The sequence below is a fragment of the Nymphaea colorata genome, chromosome 4 (assembly GCF_008831285.2).
Source record: "Nymphaea colorata isolate Beijing-Zhang1983 chromosome 4, ASM883128v2, whole genome shotgun sequence".
Classification (NCBI taxonomy): Eukaryota; Viridiplantae; Streptophyta; class Magnoliopsida; order Nymphaeales; family Nymphaeaceae; genus Nymphaea; species Nymphaea colorata.
The window spans coordinates 21362056-21382535 of NC_045141.1; the positions used below are offsets into that span (position 1 = coordinate 21362056).

At 39.3% G+C, this 20480-nt stretch overlaps 2 protein-coding genes across 5 annotated transcripts; both read left to right on the forward strand.

Moving 5' to 3' along the window:
* Positions 1 to 4582: 4582 nt before the first annotated feature.
* On the forward strand, positions 4583 to 6096 carry LOC116253728 (uncharacterized). The gene has a single exon (XM_031628702.2). The coding sequence runs from the start codon at positions 5050 to 5052 to the stop codon at positions 5923 to 5925; it is 876 nt and encodes a 291-aa protein (XP_031484562.1). The 5' UTR covers positions 4583 to 5049; the 3' UTR covers positions 5926 to 6096.
* Positions 6097 to 14420: 8324 nt separating this feature from the next.
* Positions 14421 to 20251, forward strand: LOC116252692 (UDP-N-acetylglucosamine transferase subunit ALG14). 4 transcript variants are annotated; one of them, XM_031627131.2, is made up of 9 exons: positions 14421 to 14587; positions 14683 to 14742; positions 15090 to 15190; positions 16431 to 16536; positions 17438 to 17655; positions 17758 to 17897; positions 19485 to 19634; positions 19718 to 19777; positions 19923 to 20251. In XM_031627131.2, the coding sequence occupies exons 5-9, from the start codon at positions 17514 to 17516 to the stop codon at positions 20097 to 20099; spliced, it is 669 nt and encodes a 222-aa protein (XP_031482991.1). In that variant the 5' UTR covers positions 14421 to 14587; positions 14683 to 14742; positions 15090 to 15190; positions 16431 to 16536; positions 17438 to 17513; the 3' UTR covers positions 20100 to 20251. The 4 variants fall into 4 exon arrangements, with proteins under 4 accessions (XP_031482991.1, XP_031482990.1, XP_031482989.1 ...); XM_031627130.2 differs by lacking the exon at positions 14683 to 14742; XM_031627129.2 differs by lacking the exons at positions 14683 to 14742; positions 15090 to 15190.
* Positions 20252 to 20480: the final 229 nt, after the last annotated feature.

Sequence of the window (20480 nt, forward strand, 5' to 3'; positions counted from 1 at the left end):
AGTTGAAATTGAGAATTTCAAAGTGAAAAGGGTCAATAGTTCAATACATAAGATGCATCTCTTTTTGCATAGTCTTTTAAGGATCAACAACAGTCCACATCATGCACATGAAAAAAACTTTTTTAACAAAAAATAAAAACTATTCTACAGTCATTACATTGAGACACTCAACACCAGATCCGTCATTCATTAGGTTTAGTTAGGGTTAAAAATAACGTACCTAAATATTGAGTACAAAGGTTTGTGCATTTAATATTTAGTTTATATTAATTCAATCCATCTCCTTTTTATCATATATATGTCATAGTAAGTTATATTTTAAATACACAAATTTGGAATGCTTAAGTGGTTTTGGGTAGGGGGTGGTAAGTAGCTAGTTTTGATTTCGAGTGTTAGAAATGTCAACCTCATGTGCTGCAAAATGAAGTTAAGCGCAGTTGAAGCAACACCATATTCTATTCTACGGAGATAAATGGTTGGATGGAAGCTTCGGTGCACTTTTGCTGGTCGGGAAATTTGAAAAGTTTAAATAAATTTTGGAGATAAGATATATCCTTATCTTTTATAAACATAAATGTTTTTTTTTTAATCAACTCTTTTGCCTTTCCTTTTTTAAGTCATGTAAGGCACGAGTAGAAGTGTCAAACGAGCAGCGACGACCCGTACTTTGGAATCACGTAAACATTACACGGAGATATGAGAAGACTCGTCAATTTCACTTTTTTTTTTCTTTTTAAATTATGATGCCTAATAACGACATGCATGCATGCACCCATGAAGCATGCGGCTGCACTTTCTTCCTCCTTTTAGATGGCCCAATGATGTGATGAAGTCAAATCCATATCCATAATACTCTCTCTCTCTCTCTCTCTCTAGTCTCTACTCTTCCTTATCTACAAGACAAAAGATTTTAATTTAAAGAAAGGGTTGGTCGTCGCTTCCATATATTTGACGAAACGGGAAGAGTCTAACAGGAGAACGTAGTTGTTCGATGGTTGCTGTCAAAATTAATGAAGCCAAAAGACTATGGCGTCTTCATCCCTACGTCCCTTCCCATCCCGTCAATATGCGCATCCATCCACAGTTGCACCCATTGTTTTCTTCCATCCCAACCAAAAGATAAGTTCCTTCACCTCCTCCCTCCTCTCATGCAAGTGGTGCATATATATATATATATATATGAGAGAATGAAAGAGAGCCCCATGTTTCAATTCATGCTGTTTGTCACGAAACCATTTGACGAATGATTGAATGATTTGAATGGACGTGAATGTTAATAAGCTTTGAATCACATTATTTGACTGTATGGAAGAAAATACAAAGATATTTTTAAAAATTTATTAGAAGCATGTTTTTTGTCAGAAAACTTATGTCAAATTTGTTTGAAACATCAAATTAAATAGAGTTTAGTGTATACCAGGATATTGGTGTCGGCAGGTTCTTATTTTGTTGTTGAAGCGTGCCCCTATACCTACGAGTCTCATGAGACTTACATTGGCCAGTTCAGCTAAGTCAGTTGAAAAACGGAGATTAAAATTTTTAAACAAGGAAAATATATTAAAAGAAGAAAATTTATTGAAATTGTCTTTAAAATTTTTAAGAAAACACGTGTCATTCTCGAATTTGGCTATCAAATCGAATTGGTTTGCCACTGATTCTATTACAATTCGCCCAATCAAACCCAAGGGGAGCTAGGGCCTGACTCTTCCTTGAATTTAAAAAAAGTAATAATAATAAAATTTACCATTTATAATTTTAAAAATGTTCTATTTGGTTCTGGTAAAAATTTTAAAAGATATTATTAGGTCTCCCTAAAGATTTTAAAAATACTATCCACTCTCTCTTGTCCCAACGGCTTCTGTGGGTTAATACTAAACTTAAGCATCAAGCGGGCCCGACACCCAAAACCCGAGCTCAGGCCCAGCTTGACACCTAAAACCTGAGCCCCGCCCGACTTAGTTAAAATTAAAAAATATATATTTAATATAAAATGATACATAAATATAATTAATCAAAATAAAATATTATATATATATATATAATATTTAAAAAAATCTTATCAAGCCGAAGCAGGTTTACTCTGGCCCACTTGAGCTGGTCAGATAAGTTATCGGGCCAACCCAGTGTTTTTTTTTTTTTTTCTTTGACTCGAGCCCGAGTTGCGCTGGGTATCAACTGGTTCCCGACCCCATGCCCAGCCTGTAGTTAATACAGGCCCATGCTGAGATTCAACAGTCCCACAAGAACATGTTTGACTCACCCTGGCCGTTCATGATTTGGATCTGGATCTATAACTCTTGATATTGATTAATGTGGTCTGGGTCCACCAGCTTGGATCATAACATCATCGAGCATTTCCAAGTCATATAAAATTTGGCATTGGATCGCCACTGCTTTGGAGGAACACCAAACAATCTGTGGATCCTTTCTTAACTTGGACCAACTTGAGATTCGGAAATGGGTATGGACCAACCTGCTGGCAATTCTTTGATGTTCGTCTTATTTTAGGCTGCCTTGGATTGCTTCTCATTTAGTTTGATTTTAGATCCCAGGGATTTAAGATTAGATGGCCTCTCCCATCTCAAAAGAACTTGAAGCGTCAATGATTGGTCACTCCTTGATATGAAGAACCATAAACTTATTGTGAAAGTTTTCATGCATCAGCAAAACCTAGATACTTCGGATGCACGAATATAGCATTATACAAGGCAACCAAATCCCCTTTTATAAGTGTGAAATAGATTTTCAAATTGGTTGGTGCAACATACTTTAGCATAGACTGGCAGACGACCAGTTTTCATTTTGAATTTTTGGAGCACCAACTTTTTGTAATACAAAGAAAGAACCGCTGATACGAAAGTTGAAGCATAACGAGAACGTCATCCTCAAGCACCGCAAAGTAGTTTTGGACCTTTGGAAGATGGAGGGAAAAAGGGAGAGGATGAGGAGGGAGGAGCTTCGGCTTTCTCTCCGGTGGTAGGAATAGCTTCACGAAGATACAAACCAGTCTTTTTTTTTCCTGTTTTTTGGGGAAAAAAAAAACATGCTATTTGGATCTTCGATTTGATTATATTAGTTTCATGGTGGCCGAACAATGGATGGCTCCTCCAGTTCTTTTTAACTACATCTTGGATTCAAAACCGTTTGATGAACTATCAGTGAAAAAAAAAAAAAATCTCATAACGATGAAAGAAAAAACTCAAAATTATCATTTGACAATTCACACCCTAGTGAGGACCAGATACCAATTTTTATAAAAAATAAAAGATCCCAATTAAGAGTAAGCTTCCGCCAAAAGAATGATTGCTTAATATAAAAACCGCCTTCATCGTAAAAACCATTTTTACACGTCCATCAAAGTTTACTTTGGACAAATTATATAAGATTAAACCCAAGCTTCCCACAATCGAATCTCCCCAAGGATTAAAGGGAAAAGTGAGAGTCGGATCTTCTCGAGGACAAGGGGGAAGACCCTTCAAACCAAAAAGAAAGTGTCCTCAAAACTGAAGCAAGCAGAAGGGACAGTGCCCTATTATTTTAGAAGCAACCAGCCAAAGTGCAAGGGACAGCTCGTGTCAAAGATGCACCTTTTGCATACCAATAAGCCCTACAATATCCAAAACTCTAAGTATTAAACTAGTCTAGTTAAGTATCACGACGACCATGGTCATTTAGAAACACAAGTTAGTCATCAACAAGGTACACAAGCATGCAATATTCTTTATACCAACGCGCTTCCCAACCTAATTCCAAATCCCAAACCCAACTTATCTAATTAAATACGACGACCATGGTCTTACAGAAATAATACTTAATTACATCATGTCGCCTTTGTCAAAGTGCCCCAACTGATCTGTCCTGTCCTTAATGAAACCTTGTCGACAGCAGAGTGTTCGAGGAGAGATAATATATACTTAGAACTTAGTTGTTAAATAGATAAGAAACAATCTCAACTCTTAATATTTTTTCAAGTCGGCAGTTGAAAGAAAAACACACAATGTAAATTCATGATATGCTTTGAATTATACAACATATAAGAACCATTTTATATGTCAACTATGTACTGCAGGAGGATCAAACGGTCGGATAAAAGTGGTTGACGTAATCGTCCTAGCTCAGCCGTCAAGGAACCGGTTGGAGGAATTTGAAATATTGCAGTTGCTGGTGCTGGAAGAAAAGAGAAGTTACTGATCTTAAATGTGAGCAATTATTGTGTTCTTAAAACTCTCATGCTGGCAAAGGGTTCAAGCACTTTGAACAACGAAAAGTTGATGAAAAGGTAGACGGAGATTTTGGCTCCTCCGCTTTCAATCATTAAATAAGCATAAAGAATCCAAAGTTTGACCTGTTTTCTGTTTTGTTAGCGTTGCTTGCATTGCACCTCTTTTCAAGTATTCACATATGACAACAAGGACTCTTGGTTCATTCCGGGCAATTTGATGCCACTTGACCTTGGGTTCATCTCTTCTCTTGGGATATCATGATACAAAGTGCCTGACCTTATTTATTATAATATAAGCAGAACATGGATTTAAATTATTAAAAAGTACTTGTAGGAGCATGTTAATTTGCATTGAGAGATTTGAACCACTGTTGCCCTAACATACTTATATTATTGTAACAAAAATGGAGAGGAAAGACTTAAGGAAAGAGAGCCAGTGGTTCTGGAGCAAGCACAAGATCCAAATCCCAGATTACCCGAACCTAAACTTGTCCAATTTGAATATCCATTCGCTGGATCCAGTAGATCACCCAAACGGCATGCTAAAGAATCCGAACCTCTCAGCACGTCATTTGGGGCTCCACTCAAGGACATTTAAGTCATTGCAATATAAATGAGAAAGTCGCATAAATCATAGTCGACTTACCGTCCATTTTTGTAATAAAGTCGATGGGAGGGGGCCATTTCTTTCAGGGGCACGCACTTCCTTTATCTTCGGTCTGTGCTCCGTCATTTTCCTTCCTGAATTGCCTGTCTTCCTCCTCCCGGAAATTTCCGATCATGGCCAACTGAGAGATTGAGAGAGAGAGAGAGAGAGAGAGAGAGAAATGAGGTGCAGATTTCACCCGTGCGATCCCGGCCGGGTGGGCGTGTGCGCGTCATGCCTGAGGGAGCGGCTAGAGGCGTTGGTGGCGGAGAGAGAGCGTCGAAAACCGGTTTCTGCGTCGTCGTTGGTTTCGGCTGCGCGACAGTCTTCTGTCACCGCCTCCAGTGTCGCCACCTCTTGCCCGGACTTTCCCCTCTCCTTCCCGAGATCCGTCTCCCCTTACGTCTCCGCCCGCGACCGGGAGAGCCTCTTCTTCAGCACCCCGCAGCTCAACCCGTCCAAGAAGAATCACCACCAGGACGTTAATCATAGCCCCGTACCCAGGAAGGAGAAGCGGTTCTCCCTCTTCTCTGCGATCTTCGGTCGTCGGAAACCGAGCGAGACACCTCCTGCGGTTTCGTCCTCATCCTCCCCGCCCTCGTCGTCGTGGCTCTCCTCTATCCTACCTATCCGACACAAGAAGTCCCGCCTCTTCCCCGCCGCCGCCGCCGGCAGTCGGAATTCTTGCCGGCGGAGGGATTGCGGTATGTCTCCGGCGGCGCCGGCGAGGGGGAGGGACGATGAGGTACCAGCAGACGAGGCCGGCTACGTCCCTGATGCTCGCGGCTCGAGACTGAAGCCGGACGCATCGGCAATAGCAACGGCGGCGGCTACGCGACGGACGCTGCAACAGCACAATCCTTCGGGATTCGCTATCTGCCTGAGTCCTCTGATGCGGCCGAGCCCCAACCATCGCCATCAGGAACAGGTCGTTTGGGACCTTCCCGCCTACGCCGGCGATTTTAGGGTTTCCAATTCCGACAAGTATGTCTCCGCTGGACCTTCCGCCTTCTGCAGCCGATCAAGAAAGCTTTCCGATCTTGGAAAATTCCCCTAATTCTATCCCTATTTCTCTCCTCTCTTTTTTTTTCCTTTCAATTTTTTTCACGAACTTCCTTCTTCTACTCTGGTAATTTTTGTACAGGAAAAACAGAGGGAAAATTGAAAAGGAAAAGAAAGAAACGATGTTGTACCGAACGACCGTGATGAAGCGTTCATGTATTTTCAAGTTTCTTTTTTTCTGTTTTTCCCTTTTTCCTGGATTTTCCGGCATGCATTTGCGTATGACCTTTCTACCCAGCATCTGTCACCGGAATGGCCGCCAAATTTACGAATTCACCTCAATCGTTGCCGGACATGGCCTGGTGAGTGGCACGAGTTGCAGATTCGCCACTTTCAGCGAGACGGCGAGTTGCTGGCCTCTACATGGCTCAGCTGGCTTCGGTCTCAGTTTGTTACCACACTTGGTCCCTTATGCCGCAGAGTTCCACTTCTGCGTTGCCCTCTGGATGGCATTGGCTTTTGCCCTTTAAGTCCAGTCAAGCACGAGAATCACACGGCGCGAGAAACTCGGTCCGATGGACTGTCGAGAGACTACGAGAACTGATCGCCTTTGACTTCGATCCTTCACTCTTTTATTATTCCCCACTGAATGTAACACAGCACGGCAGCTCGGCAACCGCCTCCACTCCCGCCGTCGACGGTCGATCGGCCTAACTCAGCATAGCAGGGTTACGGTCCACCACGGCTGCCCGTCGACGGCGCCAGAGAAGGTACGTTCGGCCTTGAGAGGAGCAGCCATGGAGTCGGAGGTCACCCCCTGGAGACGAAACGGCGAACCATTGGACGGAAACGCGAAATGGAAGCACGAGCTGAGGCAAAGAAAGGGGCGTAAACCTCTAGATAGTGGACGGAGGAAAGCCTGCTCCCAGGAGAGCGGCCAAATATCCGTCACTCTTAGAGCTTCTCACTTTTCCTTTTTCTTTCATTGCTGGACCTCGCATCAAACACCTTGTCAAGTCTTCTTAGTTCCTCCTGTACGCGGAGAGGCCCATACCATCAAGGTCTTATGGGCCTCCACGATCAAGTCGATGGCCAGACATAAATCCGCACGGAAGAGCGTTGAACGTCTAACGGAATTTTTATCATACGGGGTTTTGGCATAAGAAAATATTAATTTTATGAAATTTAATTTGTTGCAGGGCGAGTAGGGAAGAATTGTCAAGTCTTAACAATTTGTTGTTAAGACTGTTGTTCTAAACATTTCCATTTTTTAGAAAACTGTTTCTGGGAAATGCTTTCACTTCCCTCAATGAAATCTTGGGTGCAGCTGGAATTAGTCTCCATTATTCTTATGATTATCCTTTGTTTTCAATAAGCGTTTATGTTTTTACATTTTTTTTATTTTTTTTACATTAAAACATTTTTTTTTTAGTCAGTGTGATTCGCAAATGATTAGTGATTCCATTCGCTGAATCACTAATTTGATAAGATTGTTGGCTACTAACCTGAAAAAATGGATTTAAAAATTTTGGGCGCTGGTGCCGGAGATCCATATAAGGAAAGGAAGCCACCTAAGGTTCCCGACGAGCTTTGACTTGTAACTAAAACGATGAAAGCACCCTTTGAGAAAATATAAGGGCAATATCGTCATTTCGAGGCGAGGGGGCACAATGGCCTGGTGGGACCCCGCCACACCCTCCATCTCTCATTGGTTGGTTTGTGGGTTGGTTGGGGAGTTCTGCGCTGCGGGACCAACCAAATTATTGCCGGTTTTCGTCATCGTGACGTCATCTTTTCGGTGGTCAAACTGGCCAGGACCGAAACGTACCCAAAGTTGGTGGGTTATGTCGTTGGAGGGTACCGTTTATTTCGGACGATTGTGGAGTCTGACCGCCGCACAGGTGCCCCAGGGGAGGGAAACTTGGTTTCATCAGGTTGTAATTGTCTTAGCTTTGGCAATTTTTCTTCTGTTATTGAAATCACTAATGAAAAATAGCTGCGGTTGACTGAACTTTGTTGGCTTCTCAGTCGAACTCGATTAATTATCTTCTCAAGTAAGCAATCATCTATTTCTCTAAACATGTAAATAGGTAATTCATGTGGGTCTGTGTGGGCAGTTGCCCACATAAACTTACTTGTCAATCTGGATCCCAGTTCAGTCAATATCTACCCATACTGTAGCGTGATGAAATTCATGTTTGCTTCAAATCCAAGAGTCTGACCAGACCCGAACCATTCAGGCGCCGGGTCAGGTGGTGGGTACGGAGAATCGGTCAGCTGTAGTGAAGGGCATTGAATAAACGGCATAAATTTTGAACAGCGTGGGTCTGACTTGAAGACGCACTGCCGTGGATCCTCGTGGTAGTTGATTCGGTTGGTTGAAGTATCGGGGGTTTTCGAAATTACCAAAATGTACCTCGCTTTTAGGGTTTTAACTTTTAAACCAAAGGCCAATTTTATTTTATTTTTTCCTTCGTAACCTTTTACGTCCAACTTTTTGAGAAACTAAGTTTCTGTCAAGGGCCAACCAATTGCCCCTAATCCCAAAAAGCGGCAGAATTTTTGTAATTCGCCCTTGTTTGTTATCCTTGGGAATAAGCAAATCAGTTGTCTCAATGATCAAAAAAGAACAAAACCTCTGACCACTAGGAGGCACAATAGGAAATTTAGAGAATTAGCGCTGAAAGGCAGGACCTTAAGTGAAATTTTCTGCAGCCTCTTTAATGGCGTCGGGTGTGAGGCACAGTTGATGAGATTGTTGACCAAAACACAGGGAAACAAAACAAATTTTCCTGTGGGACCCATGATTTTTATAAAAAGACATATGGACCCACAAATTGTTAATGGACATAAAGGTTAATTTTACCTCAAGTAAAAGTTTTCGCTCGTGTACTCTACCAAAGAATCTATCTATTCTTCTTTCTAAGAAGTGCGCATCTTTTTCCTTTTTCTTCACTTCTACACTTAGGTAACTAATTGTATTGTACATTTTCCAAAGGCCACAGTCTTTTTTACATACATGTGTATCGCCTAACTCAGAGGCCCTAATAGTTTAAATTTTAAGGGGCACTTATTTATAAATAAGTAAAAGCTAAGAGGCGCATATATATATATATATAAGAGAGAGAGAGAGAGAGAGGGAGAGAGAGGGAAGTTTAGGTAAGCCATAATGCCTCTCATCTCAGCTCAAGTGTGGTTTCTCATGACAGTAAAAGTTTCCTTTTGCTTCTTGTTTTATATTTTCCTTGACATGAGTATTGCGTTATGGCCTCTTTTCATATCTTTGATCAACACATGTCATTGTGATCCTAATTGAGGCATCTGGTCGTTCCATGCAATATTATTAGCTTCAATTGATTGATCATATGTGGTTAAAATTTGTTTGTGAATAAGATTTTTTTTGTTTTTTTCAAATAAGCTTCAGATAACCATTGAACAAGAACACTGAAAAGCCTTAAGTTTTGTATGGATGACACTCCTCAAAAACAACTTAATTGGTTTGGAGGTAAAATGATGTAAAAAGAAATTTGAGGGTGTCAACCAAACACTCTTTTAACATCACAAGCAAACCAAAAAAACACATAAAGGTAAGAACTTTTATGAAAATAGGGAAGATTATCTTAGGGGTCTGTTGGCATTAAGAACAGCATGTGGGTGTTCCATGAATATATCTCAAATTTTGGGTTGACACATAAAAGTGCTCTATAAACTTATTTGAAATTTGTGGTAGATTCAAGAAGTACTCTGGAGGTGTTTCTAATATCAAATGATCTATTAAAGATTTCACCAAATTAAAATAAACAATTATTTACAGAGTTCTAAAATAGTTTAATGGAAATAAAAATTCATAAGTCAAGCTTATGCATCTGGTGTGTTTTTCCACTTTGTTGATTCCTTTTGAATCAATTGGACTGAAACAGGGGCGGAGCCAAGGAAGGCCCAACAGGGGCCTTGGCCCCCCATTAAAAAAAAAAAAGGTTTTTTTAATTTACATGTAAATTTTTTAAATTTTCATTTATCCTAAAAATTTGAAAAATTATATTTAAGTCCTTGTTCAAATTTTGAAACTATAGTTCCGCCCCCCTCATAAAAAATTTCTAGTTCTACCATGAACTCAAATTAAACTTGCTTATATGATTAATGAAACCACTTGCTCCATGAAATTGAGAAACTTGCTTTCTTGTTGCTCATAATTGACATCAATGTTAGACAAAACCGTATTAAATGAGGCATAGATTCTCATAGTTGAGAATCAAACTCTTCACCTTCATTAATTGAAGGTCTTAAGTTAACCCATCTAACACAATTTATGAAGATAAACTATTGGACTTTCTTGGGCATGATAAATAGTTCATTTTTCACACAAACCAGTTTTATTTATAAATTTATGTCTCATGACTAGGCCTAGGCATTGGGCCGGCCCTACCAGATAAGATTCGGGATCGGGGTGGGCCATAGCTTGGCCCTGCAGCCCAAAGATGGCCCAACACCCAAAACCCGAGTCTAGGCATGGCTCAATTAAAATATAAAATATATTTTTAAATATAAAATAATACATAAATATAATTAATCGTAATAAAATATATATATATATATATATCATTATAAAAATAAAAATATTAAAAAAAACATATTGAGCCGAATCAGGCCCGTCAGCCAACCGAGCCGAGTCGATAAGTTATCACTGTTTCGGGCCCGAACTTGGGCCTGATTGGGCAGGGTACCTGTTGAGTACCGAGTAACGGGTACCCGTTGGGTACCTGAGTAGATGCCTAGCCATACTCATGACTTCTAACACACATTCTTGGGAAAAAGAGAGTCGACACGGTTTTGTTTATATGTGGCTCAAAATCTTTGTGATAAGATTGCTAGGGTACGTGACTCTGCTAAGATAAACACATTTTAGGTATTGAATTGTTGACCTTCTTCAACTAAAGTCTTAAGTTTACTGTCCAGCTAAGTGAATGAAAAACTCCATTAGGGTTATAAAAAGTTTACTTTTTTTGTCGGCCAGACAAATGATGATTAGTGGTAGAGCCAAACATATTTAGTTGAAAGGCACTTGCCATAGATTTGAAGAGCATTATACTTATAAATACAAAAAACTTGAAGTTAACCAATATGTAAATAAGGGATTTTTATTGCCCACACATGACCACATGTGGCTTTGCCTTGGATGATAGGCAAGGGTTGTACTTTATTTTGCTGTTTGCAGTCATAATATTTTTCATTATGGTGGCTTGATGGCGTTTTTAATTTTCGTCAAGAACTAAGAATGGATCCACCGTGGGATGAAATGATGAACAGATTGGATCCCCATAAGTTGTATGTTTTTTTTTTTCTTCTTCTTATCAATTTTATTTGGGAAACCACCCTGCGCCTAGAGACTTTGTCACTCACCTAGTAGTGTATTGCCCCGGCTACTCTCTCGCCCTAATGGTCATCGCACCGGATGCACCAGCTAGAGCAAGGTACCGGCGCCCAAAGAATTTGAGCTAGCGACTGGCCGCTTACCAACCAACTGCACCAAACCCTTTAGGGCAAGTTTTGAAGTATTTATATAGCCACTCTTGCCTTTATTTGTCTCTTCTTATATAGTAATTTATGCATTACTTCATATGATTCTTTCCTTTTTTTTTTGGTTCATGCACTTGAATTTGTGATTGTTATGCTTCACCTTGGCAAAAATATGACGGGTTTGGCATAATGGATGGAGTGAAGGTTGGTAGATGACCAATTTCCATTTCAAATTCTCGAAACATCAACCTCATGTATTGCAAAAAGAAAGACACCAATATACAAGTTGAAACATAGTAAAAACTTCACCCTGAAACACCGAAAAGTTAATACCTTGGGGAATAAGAAAACACTCATACTTTTCACCTACAGATATGGTAAGTGAAGGGGATTATAGACCATCCTTTTTAATCTTCTCATGTCCTTAGTCTAGCTTGGTCGTTATATATTCCCAAAATATATCTGGCACGGGCCCGACCTGGTATATGTCAGGTGTCCTGCCCAATGCAAATTAAGCTCAACAATGGTCGAATGAGGCTGGGACCTGGCAACCTGTCAGGCCCTTAACTGGGCCCGGCCATAACTGCACTTTTTTTCTGACCGCCCTGGCCTAAGCCAACATGCAAGATAAGCTGGGGTAGCCGACTAAGACCTGTATCAATTATGTTGACGGAGACCGGGCCTTTAGCCAGGCTTTGCTGGACCCTTGCTGAGCCCTATCCCAGCCGGACCAACCAGTTCACGTGAACAGCTTTTTCTTAACATAAAGCAATATGAGACCATAGCTAGTGGGTTTTAATCAGAGAAAACTATAAGCAAGTATTTCAGTTGTAAACCAAATGCAGATTAGGCAATAATTCAGGAAAGAGAAGCTTAATCTTTTGAAAATATCACTACTTCTCTCATCGCATTGGTGCTCAATAAATCGCTGATGCAGACAGATGAAGTCAGATTAGCCTAACAAAGAAGCGTGCTTCTGCCGAATTATGTGCAGAGACATGGCCCCCTGCTGCTTTACGACCATAAGTTATTGCCGAAATGAAGCGAAACATTAAGTCCCTATCAATGTTCATCAAGTACGCAGCGTTTGTCATCGAACTGGGCAGCACAGACAGAAGGCATTGAAGGAGTGCCCAAGTGCTCTCCATGGGACTTGTGGTCCTAGTTGAGGACGACTTTTTATCCTTAATTAAGTTCTGTTAATTAACTATGATTATCGTCAGGCAAGTAAAGTAGAAGAAGTATTTCGTCTTACCATCCAACAATGTCTCTGATAAGGTGCTTTCATTACGTTTCAACTTGTATATCGGTGCCCCTCTTTTACAATAGAAAAAAGTTGGCGCCCTAGAGATTTGAAATGAAGTCTGATCACCTACCGGCCTTTACCCTGCCTGTTGTGCCAATACAATTAGCTCTAATTCAAATACATAAAAGAGAAGACTGAGACATTAAGATTTAACAAAGAGTTTAATGAGGGTCCGGGCCTTTAATCTTATTGTTCAAATGGCAATATGGCTTCCATGTATTAGCAAAGCATGATTTTAGTTCAACTAGTTCAGGTGGTATCGGTGAAGCACCATAACTCTGATTTCATTCTCCAAATCTATATTTAAATTTCTAAGATTTCGACCAAGGCCTTAATTCATTTCTTCACCTTTTTTTCTCCTGAGGAGATGGCGATATATATATATATATATATATAATGAATTGACTTGGCCTGTTTTAACTTCATTTTTTGCATAAAGTACATCTACATATTATAAAATTGATCTTTTGATTCATTATAAGACCAATATATTACATATAACATGTATAATAATATATATTGCATAGATAAAATATAAGTTTTAGTAATATATTAGCTACAATATATATATATATATAGCTGGTAGATGAATAAGGAACAATATTAGCCTTTGATCTTTTAACTAGGAGAAAAGAGTGCAAATTAATACTAAATAACAAAAATGCTCTATCACCTTGCTTTCACTGTTTTTCTCTCACTACCATGGATATGAAAAACATAAATAAAGGATTAAGATTGTTTTTTTATCTATCTAGCATTTAACTATCTAGTACCTACCAATTTCTCTCTCTCTATCTCTCTCTCTTTGGTAATGACAATTTCTGGTTTTTCCAATTTTTTTACCAGGTTGAGCACCGACTCACCGATTGAGCCGAGTCAACTCGGCTGGATTTTTCAATATTGTTATAAGTGTCTTTCTTCTTTGGAACTAAACATAAAAATGTTATTTTTATGGCCAAAAAAACTAGGGCCGTGCTTTGAATTAACTTGTATATCATATAAATAAGAATACCAAAGTTTTAAATAGGTCTGGAAAGTTAGAGCCCCAGGGATGTGCTTGGCCGATAGAGGGAATTCAAAAAAAAAAAAAAAAGAAATCCGTCTATTTTCCAAATTTTATGCAGCAGAGCTAAAAAAATTTTTTGCTACTCGAATCATAATTTTAAATAATACATAGTAAAATGACTGAGGGACACCCTAAATGAATGAGAAATGATCGGGTCTGACTGTGCAAGTAAATGAATTTTTTGGGACTGTGTGGACAATTGCACATAAACCCACCCCTTAATGTATGTATTTATATTGTCCGGGATATAGTAGTGGAGCTACATGTGGGGTGGTGTGGGCATTTGCCCACACAGGCCACCCCACAATTTGTCATGATTCCCAAACAATTTGCAATCTTGTATACATCACTGATCCTATGAATATAAAAGTGTTTTAATTAGTGTATTTAGCTTATAACATTTTCTAGCTTCGCTCAATAGCGGAGCGACAATGTGACAATGTGGGCAACTGCCCACACCAATCCATCAAAAAAAAAATAGATTGCATAAAGCTGGACTTAGGTTTAGGTTCATGTACTTGTGCCCACACCTGAACCTCGACTCTCCAGAGCCTGAGCCACGGGTTTTAGTTTGGATCTGGGTTTAGTTTTGCCTCACCCGGATCCAAACTACAAGACGCCCTCAGCCCATTCCGTTGCCTCATTTCCAGTTTTCGAAGGGGAAAAAGAGAATGCGAGAGAACGAGAGACAAAAGAGAGGGAGACAGAGAATGAAAGAGTGAGAAAGGGAGCACGAGAGAGAGCAGGGCTGCAGGAAGGTGGTCGGAAGAGAAGAGGAGAGAGTCAGAGAGAATCACGTGAGGAAAGAGAAGGACGCAGCAGCAGTGGGTAAAATCGCTTCAGATTTTTCAATTTTCTCTTTTGATCTTTAATTTTTTTTTTTTTGGATTAATGGTTTGGACGATTATCTTGTCATTGGATAGGTGCTTGTGCTGTTTTTGTTGTAGTTCGAGGAATCGAATTCCACCAAAAGCAAAATCTAGGTATCCTGATGGTCCAGCTTGCCATTCGAAGCAAGAACCTTTTTAGTTAGGCCTCTCTACCGCAACGAGTTGTATAATTATCATTTATATACATATGTATTTTGTCTAATACTCTTGCGTTATACTATTTGTTTGCAATATGTTTCCGAAAACAAACTGGTGCCAAGCCTGGGCAGGTATTTGGATGGTGGAACCTCAGGCTTTCGAACAAAAATTTCCCTGGAAAAATGGAGTTGCTTTCTAATTGAAATAACCGAGTTACTTTCTAATTGATTTAGCTGCTTCTCTGCTTTTATTTTTTGCTTTTTACTGTATTATGAATTTAACACGCTAAATAATTATGTTAGATCCTTTTGAACTTAAAGCATTCGTCTGGAAGCCTTCTGAATGCAAATCAATTCTGTATTATCTTCTTGACACCAGAACATTCACCAGAGAGCTTTGGAGGGTGAGCTTGTCACATCCTCTATTCTTAAGTTGTTTTCTTTATGCCATTTCCAGATGGTGCATGAAGCTACTACTGGATGCTACCTCAGATATCCAATGTCATCAGTTAAAACCTACGCTTTTAGCTCCTGTGCACATTTTTTTCATGCCCATGATCTAGGGATATGAAGAGGTGATTTTGTTTGGCATATAAACATTCAATAAAGTTTTGGCATTTGATGGAGCAATTTAAAGGAATTGTCTACCTGGAGAAATGTGGTACAAATGTCTACAATTCTTTTGTGAATTTCCATTGATCTCTGAAGTCCAGATTCTGTTGAGTGCTGTCAAATTCTGCCATTCCAAGATCAGATTAATTAATGATGCCTTCAGTAGGGCAGGGCACAGTTATATATATATATATATAACTGTTTACAAAAATCAGATGACAATATGCTATATTATTATCTTATGGCGCAGGGCACAGCTTGTGACTCTTATTTTCACCTATGAGTTACTAAACATTAAAAAGAGGCAAAAGAAATAGCAGTTAGCATGTAAAATATACTTTATAAAATATAGCATTTCCTATGTGCTAGAGCCCTACAGAGTAATCAACATAGTATTCGTCAATTGCTATTATTATTAATAACCACAATTTTTTGTGGTAACATGGAATGTTGATAGCATGGATGACAATGTTTGGTAATTTTCCATAGTTTCTGGTGCATGGAGTTGATGGTATGGCATGCTATGTTTGCTTTGTGGTCCATTTAACATTTTTCTTCCCTTTGACGAAGATTTTCTGATTTATCGCCTTAAATGTTTTATACTTATGCTATGTGCGTCTGGAACTACTTAAATTTTGCAGAAATTAATTATGATGACTTATACTTTTGTTATTGAGGGGCAAGGCCTTTGCTCATAAAAAGGTCTTCTGTCCTTAAATCTGTTGTTATTTCCTAGAATGTATCATTTGGTATCCTTTGTATTTCATGTCCATTTTCATGCTAAAAGGATGAGATATTTCATGTCATTTCTTAGATTCTCAACTGAAATATCAGGCACATAACTCCTAGGCAATCCACAGCATGACTTGTATATATGTTGATGTGTGTAAACCTGGACGAGAAAACATTATTTTTCATTCTTCACGTCATTCATGCATATTCGGATGATTCTTTTAGTTGAACAGTCCTCCCTCCTGCATTGGCATTGATGTTTATGAACCAGCCAGCTGATGTTTTGGGAATTCTTCTCAGGTATGTGCCTGAGGATGTTGCAATAAACTGGTCAGCTCAGTTTGTGCAGTTGGATCCAAGAGTTTCAGGCACATTGTTTTCAACTTCACCATTTGTATTTGACCTGGTAAATTATTACTGGACCTCTCTTCTTTCTGCTAAATTATATAATTTGAATTTTATACCGATTTTAGTAGGTGCAGTTCCAATTTTACAAAGTAACAGGTTTGACTTTGTGGAAAAGCACTTTAACTGGTTGGTTCATCATATTGTAGTCCCTTCTCGTATTTTGTTAGAAATCTTGTTTTACTTTCCCCGTTAATTAGAATGAAATTGAAGGGAGACCCTACATTGTGATTGTGAAATATCATTGAACATGTGGAGAACTTCATTTGTTGCTGAAAAAAAATTATCTGCCCCCAAATCCAAACAGTTAGTATTTTTCCTGGTTAAAAAATGAGTACTAATGCAAACAAGGTCATAATTTCTCCCTCTCAAAAATCCCCCCCTTCCATGGTGTCTGGGCATGCATGGGGCATCAGTCTTCCTGTCCACATTGAGGATTAAGGCATTGTGCTGGCCAGGAGAAAATAATAATATGAAACAGCACATATAGGTCCTGGTGCATGGGCACATGTGGGGCATCAGTCTTCCTGTCCACATTGACGATTAAGGCATTGTGCTGGCCAGGAGAAAATTAATAATATAAAACAGCACATGTAGGTCCCGGTGCATGGGCACACATGGGGCATCAGTCTTCCTATCCACATTGAGGATTAAGGTATTGTGCTGGCCAGACTGCTTTGTGTGTGTGTGCAGGTTATGGTGCTGGGATTTTGTGAATTTTGATTTTGGTGTTTGGTTATGATAGGTAGGATCATCGGGCATCCAGCTTTACTCCCTACTTGAGATGTCTGGTTGATCATATGCTCTCATATGATAAGCATTATTTATATCTTATATATTTGTTTCATAACTTTTCTTTTCACTTATTTCATGCTTGACTGCTTGTGTACAACTTGGTTTAGATTTCTCAATCCACCAGTTAGTATCCAGCATATTTAGAGAAAAGTGAAGGAAGAAGGAGAGGAAAAGAGGGTCATAATGGCCCTGATTGGTGTTGCTGCTTCCATCCTTCTTCTTCTTATCTTCATCAGGATCATGTTTGTATTCCTTAGTACAGGGAAACCAGTCCGCAATTTGTGTTCTTCAAAGCCAGTCAGCACCCTTATCATCCTTGGCTCTGGTATTCTCTATTAGCCATTACTGCCACCACCTTCACCTCCAACCTTTTTGTTCTTCCGCTGCTCAGTTCATAATTAGTATTTATTTTCTTTGGAGTTTGCAGGAGGCCACACAGCTGAGATGATGAATCTCCTCTGTGTCCTTGAAATTGATAAATTTTCCCCTCGATCATACATTGCAGCTGCCACTGATAATATGAGCTTGCAGAAAGCCAAGGTGTTTGAACAATCTTTAGCTCATGGTGTAAGTCAATCAACATAATTTTTCTTCAGAGACCACCTTTTTCTGATTAATAAATTAAGCATTTTGGTTATGTTTTCTTTGCACATTACTGGGAAAATTTTAATTTTGTGTAGTGGATTTTTTTTTTCTTTGATTGTTGAACATGTCTAAGTTCATGCAAATATTCATTGTGTACTGCAAATCTTGTGTAATTGTGATCAAGGCACCTACTGCAAGTTTGGGTTGCAATAGAAGTTCCTGAATTTGTTCCTGCTTTTTGTGCAACCTTCACTGCAGACATGCCAGGTTACCTCTCTTTTGCTACTGATGCCACCAACCTTGTTTCCATGCATATAGAGTTTTTAGTTTATGGTTGTGACCCCATTCTTAGATTGAAAGCTCCACTCGTGTATTTAGGTTCTGGTGGCAGATATAAGATTGTTAGGTACTTGTTTACTGCAGTGTATGTAGTTTGGATTATGGTCATTGTTCAAGATTATGCAGCATGAAGAATAGTCATGTCATTTTGTGTTTTTCTTTTATACTATCACTCTTTTTCAGATGGCTGTCATTACAGTAGTAATGGATTCGATAGGATCTGCCAAGTACAAAGAGTGATGTGGTTGGACATGACAAACCCAGTATTGTAGTAGCCCGATTTGCAAACGCCATTTGTCATGTTTTTCCACTTGCAGAGGTTTAGTCCTTAGTACCGTTTAAGAAAAAATCAATTCCTCCACTTGGCACCGCTTTCTCATGCATGTCTCTTAGTTCATTTTTTTTCTGCCATTTGTTTCATGAAAGCTGTTGAGTTTAACAATTTTTCTTCGTTGATTCACTAATAGCTTGTCATGGTTTGAAACTTTGAACATTGGTTTGAAAATGTGGTGTTAGTAAGTTGATTCTGTAATGCATCTATTCCTAGTTTGAAGTCGGGCTTGTAAATCATCCCAATTGGGAAGTAAGTCAATGACCCTGTCAACTTGCTGTGGAGATGTCCCATTTGCAGCTTTAAGCACCTTCTTTAATATGTTTTGTAGAGTCTCAGATAAACCTTTTCTGCTTGTATTTGGATAATTGTATTCATATCCATGTGCAATTTCAATGTATGAATCTTTTTTGGAGTATGTAACAATTGAATTTTGCTCATGCTTAGCAAATATTTGAGCTGGGTCAAGCTAGAGCCAAGCTACCAAACCAATGTTGAACAACCTGGCACAGGTATAGGTTGGCCTAGTATGGCTGGTCTCTTACCTAGCAGATATAGTACAGTAAGAATTTTTTTACAGCTAAATTTTTACACAAGTGTGACAGGGAGTACCAATTTCTTCGAAGGCAGGCCAATAATCTATGTTATGCGAGTGTTTCAGTTTTTTCTGTTAATTTTCCCTTCTTAAAGGGGGTTTGGGCACCTTATTCCAAATATTTTCTGCTTTCCATTTTCTAGATGTTCAGTTGTAATTTTTCTTCTAGGAGTCTTAATCTTATTTTGTAGATTTTGGTATTAAGTTATTAACTTGTCCTTTTAGCGCAATCATCCAATGGACAGAAATTCTGGCACAATTCTAGTTCTCTGGGAAAGTTCTGACATGGTGGTTGTTTGTTTAGGCAAGTGCAGGGAACACAAGCAGGACTGCTAAGTTCATGCAGATTTATCGCAGTCGTGAAGTTGGACAATCATATGTGACTTCTGTTGGAACAACACTCGTTGCCATGGTTCATGCTTTATGGTTAATATTGAAAATCAGGCCTACAGTGGTATCTCTTTCAAGTTCTTTTCCTCTAGTCTTTGTGATGTTACTCTAGTTAATTTCTCACTTCCATGACCCTGTCTTGTCTAGGTACTGTGTAATGGTCCAGGAACCTGTGTCCCTCTCTGTGTAGCTGCATTTCTTGTTAAGGTGCTTAGAATATCTGTTTCTTGAGTCTCTCTCTCTCTCAGACGCAAAATAAAACAACACATTTTACGTTAATATTTTTTAGTCAATTTGGTATCGGGTATCACTTTTAAGTTTCAGGTGCTTTTTTTCTATTTGACCTCTGCAGGTAGTTGGCATTAGATGGTCCTTCATTTTCTACGTTGAGAGTATAGCAAGAGTGAAGAAGCTCTCTCTGAGTGGTCTCATGTTGTACAAACTACATTTGGCTGATCAATTCTTCGTCCAGTGGCCAAAACTACAGAAGGCCTATCCCAGAGCTCAGTATGTTGGTTGTCTCATGTAATCCATCGGCATTTATCTTTTCAGGATGCCTTTTATACGGCCATACCACATTGTTAATTTGTTGTCAAGTAAATGCTGTTTAATCATTTAAATACAAGCTAAATCAAGGAGTCACAATGTGTTTGTGCACGTACATGTACTAGTGAATGGCACTAGCAGGAACTAAGGTGGTGCCCTTTTTCCCTTTCCAGAAAGGCAAGCGAGGTCGGACGTGGTCTCCTACCAGTTTGTTGCTAACAAAAAAACTTAACAGAGAAGGCTTCGTAAATATATAGAACTGTATCTGGAAGGCTTCAATCTGGAGGCTTATCCTTCCATTGTTTATCGCCCTGCCTGATGCCATCAAGGCCAGTCGAGCGGCCAAGTATGGAGATGATAATGC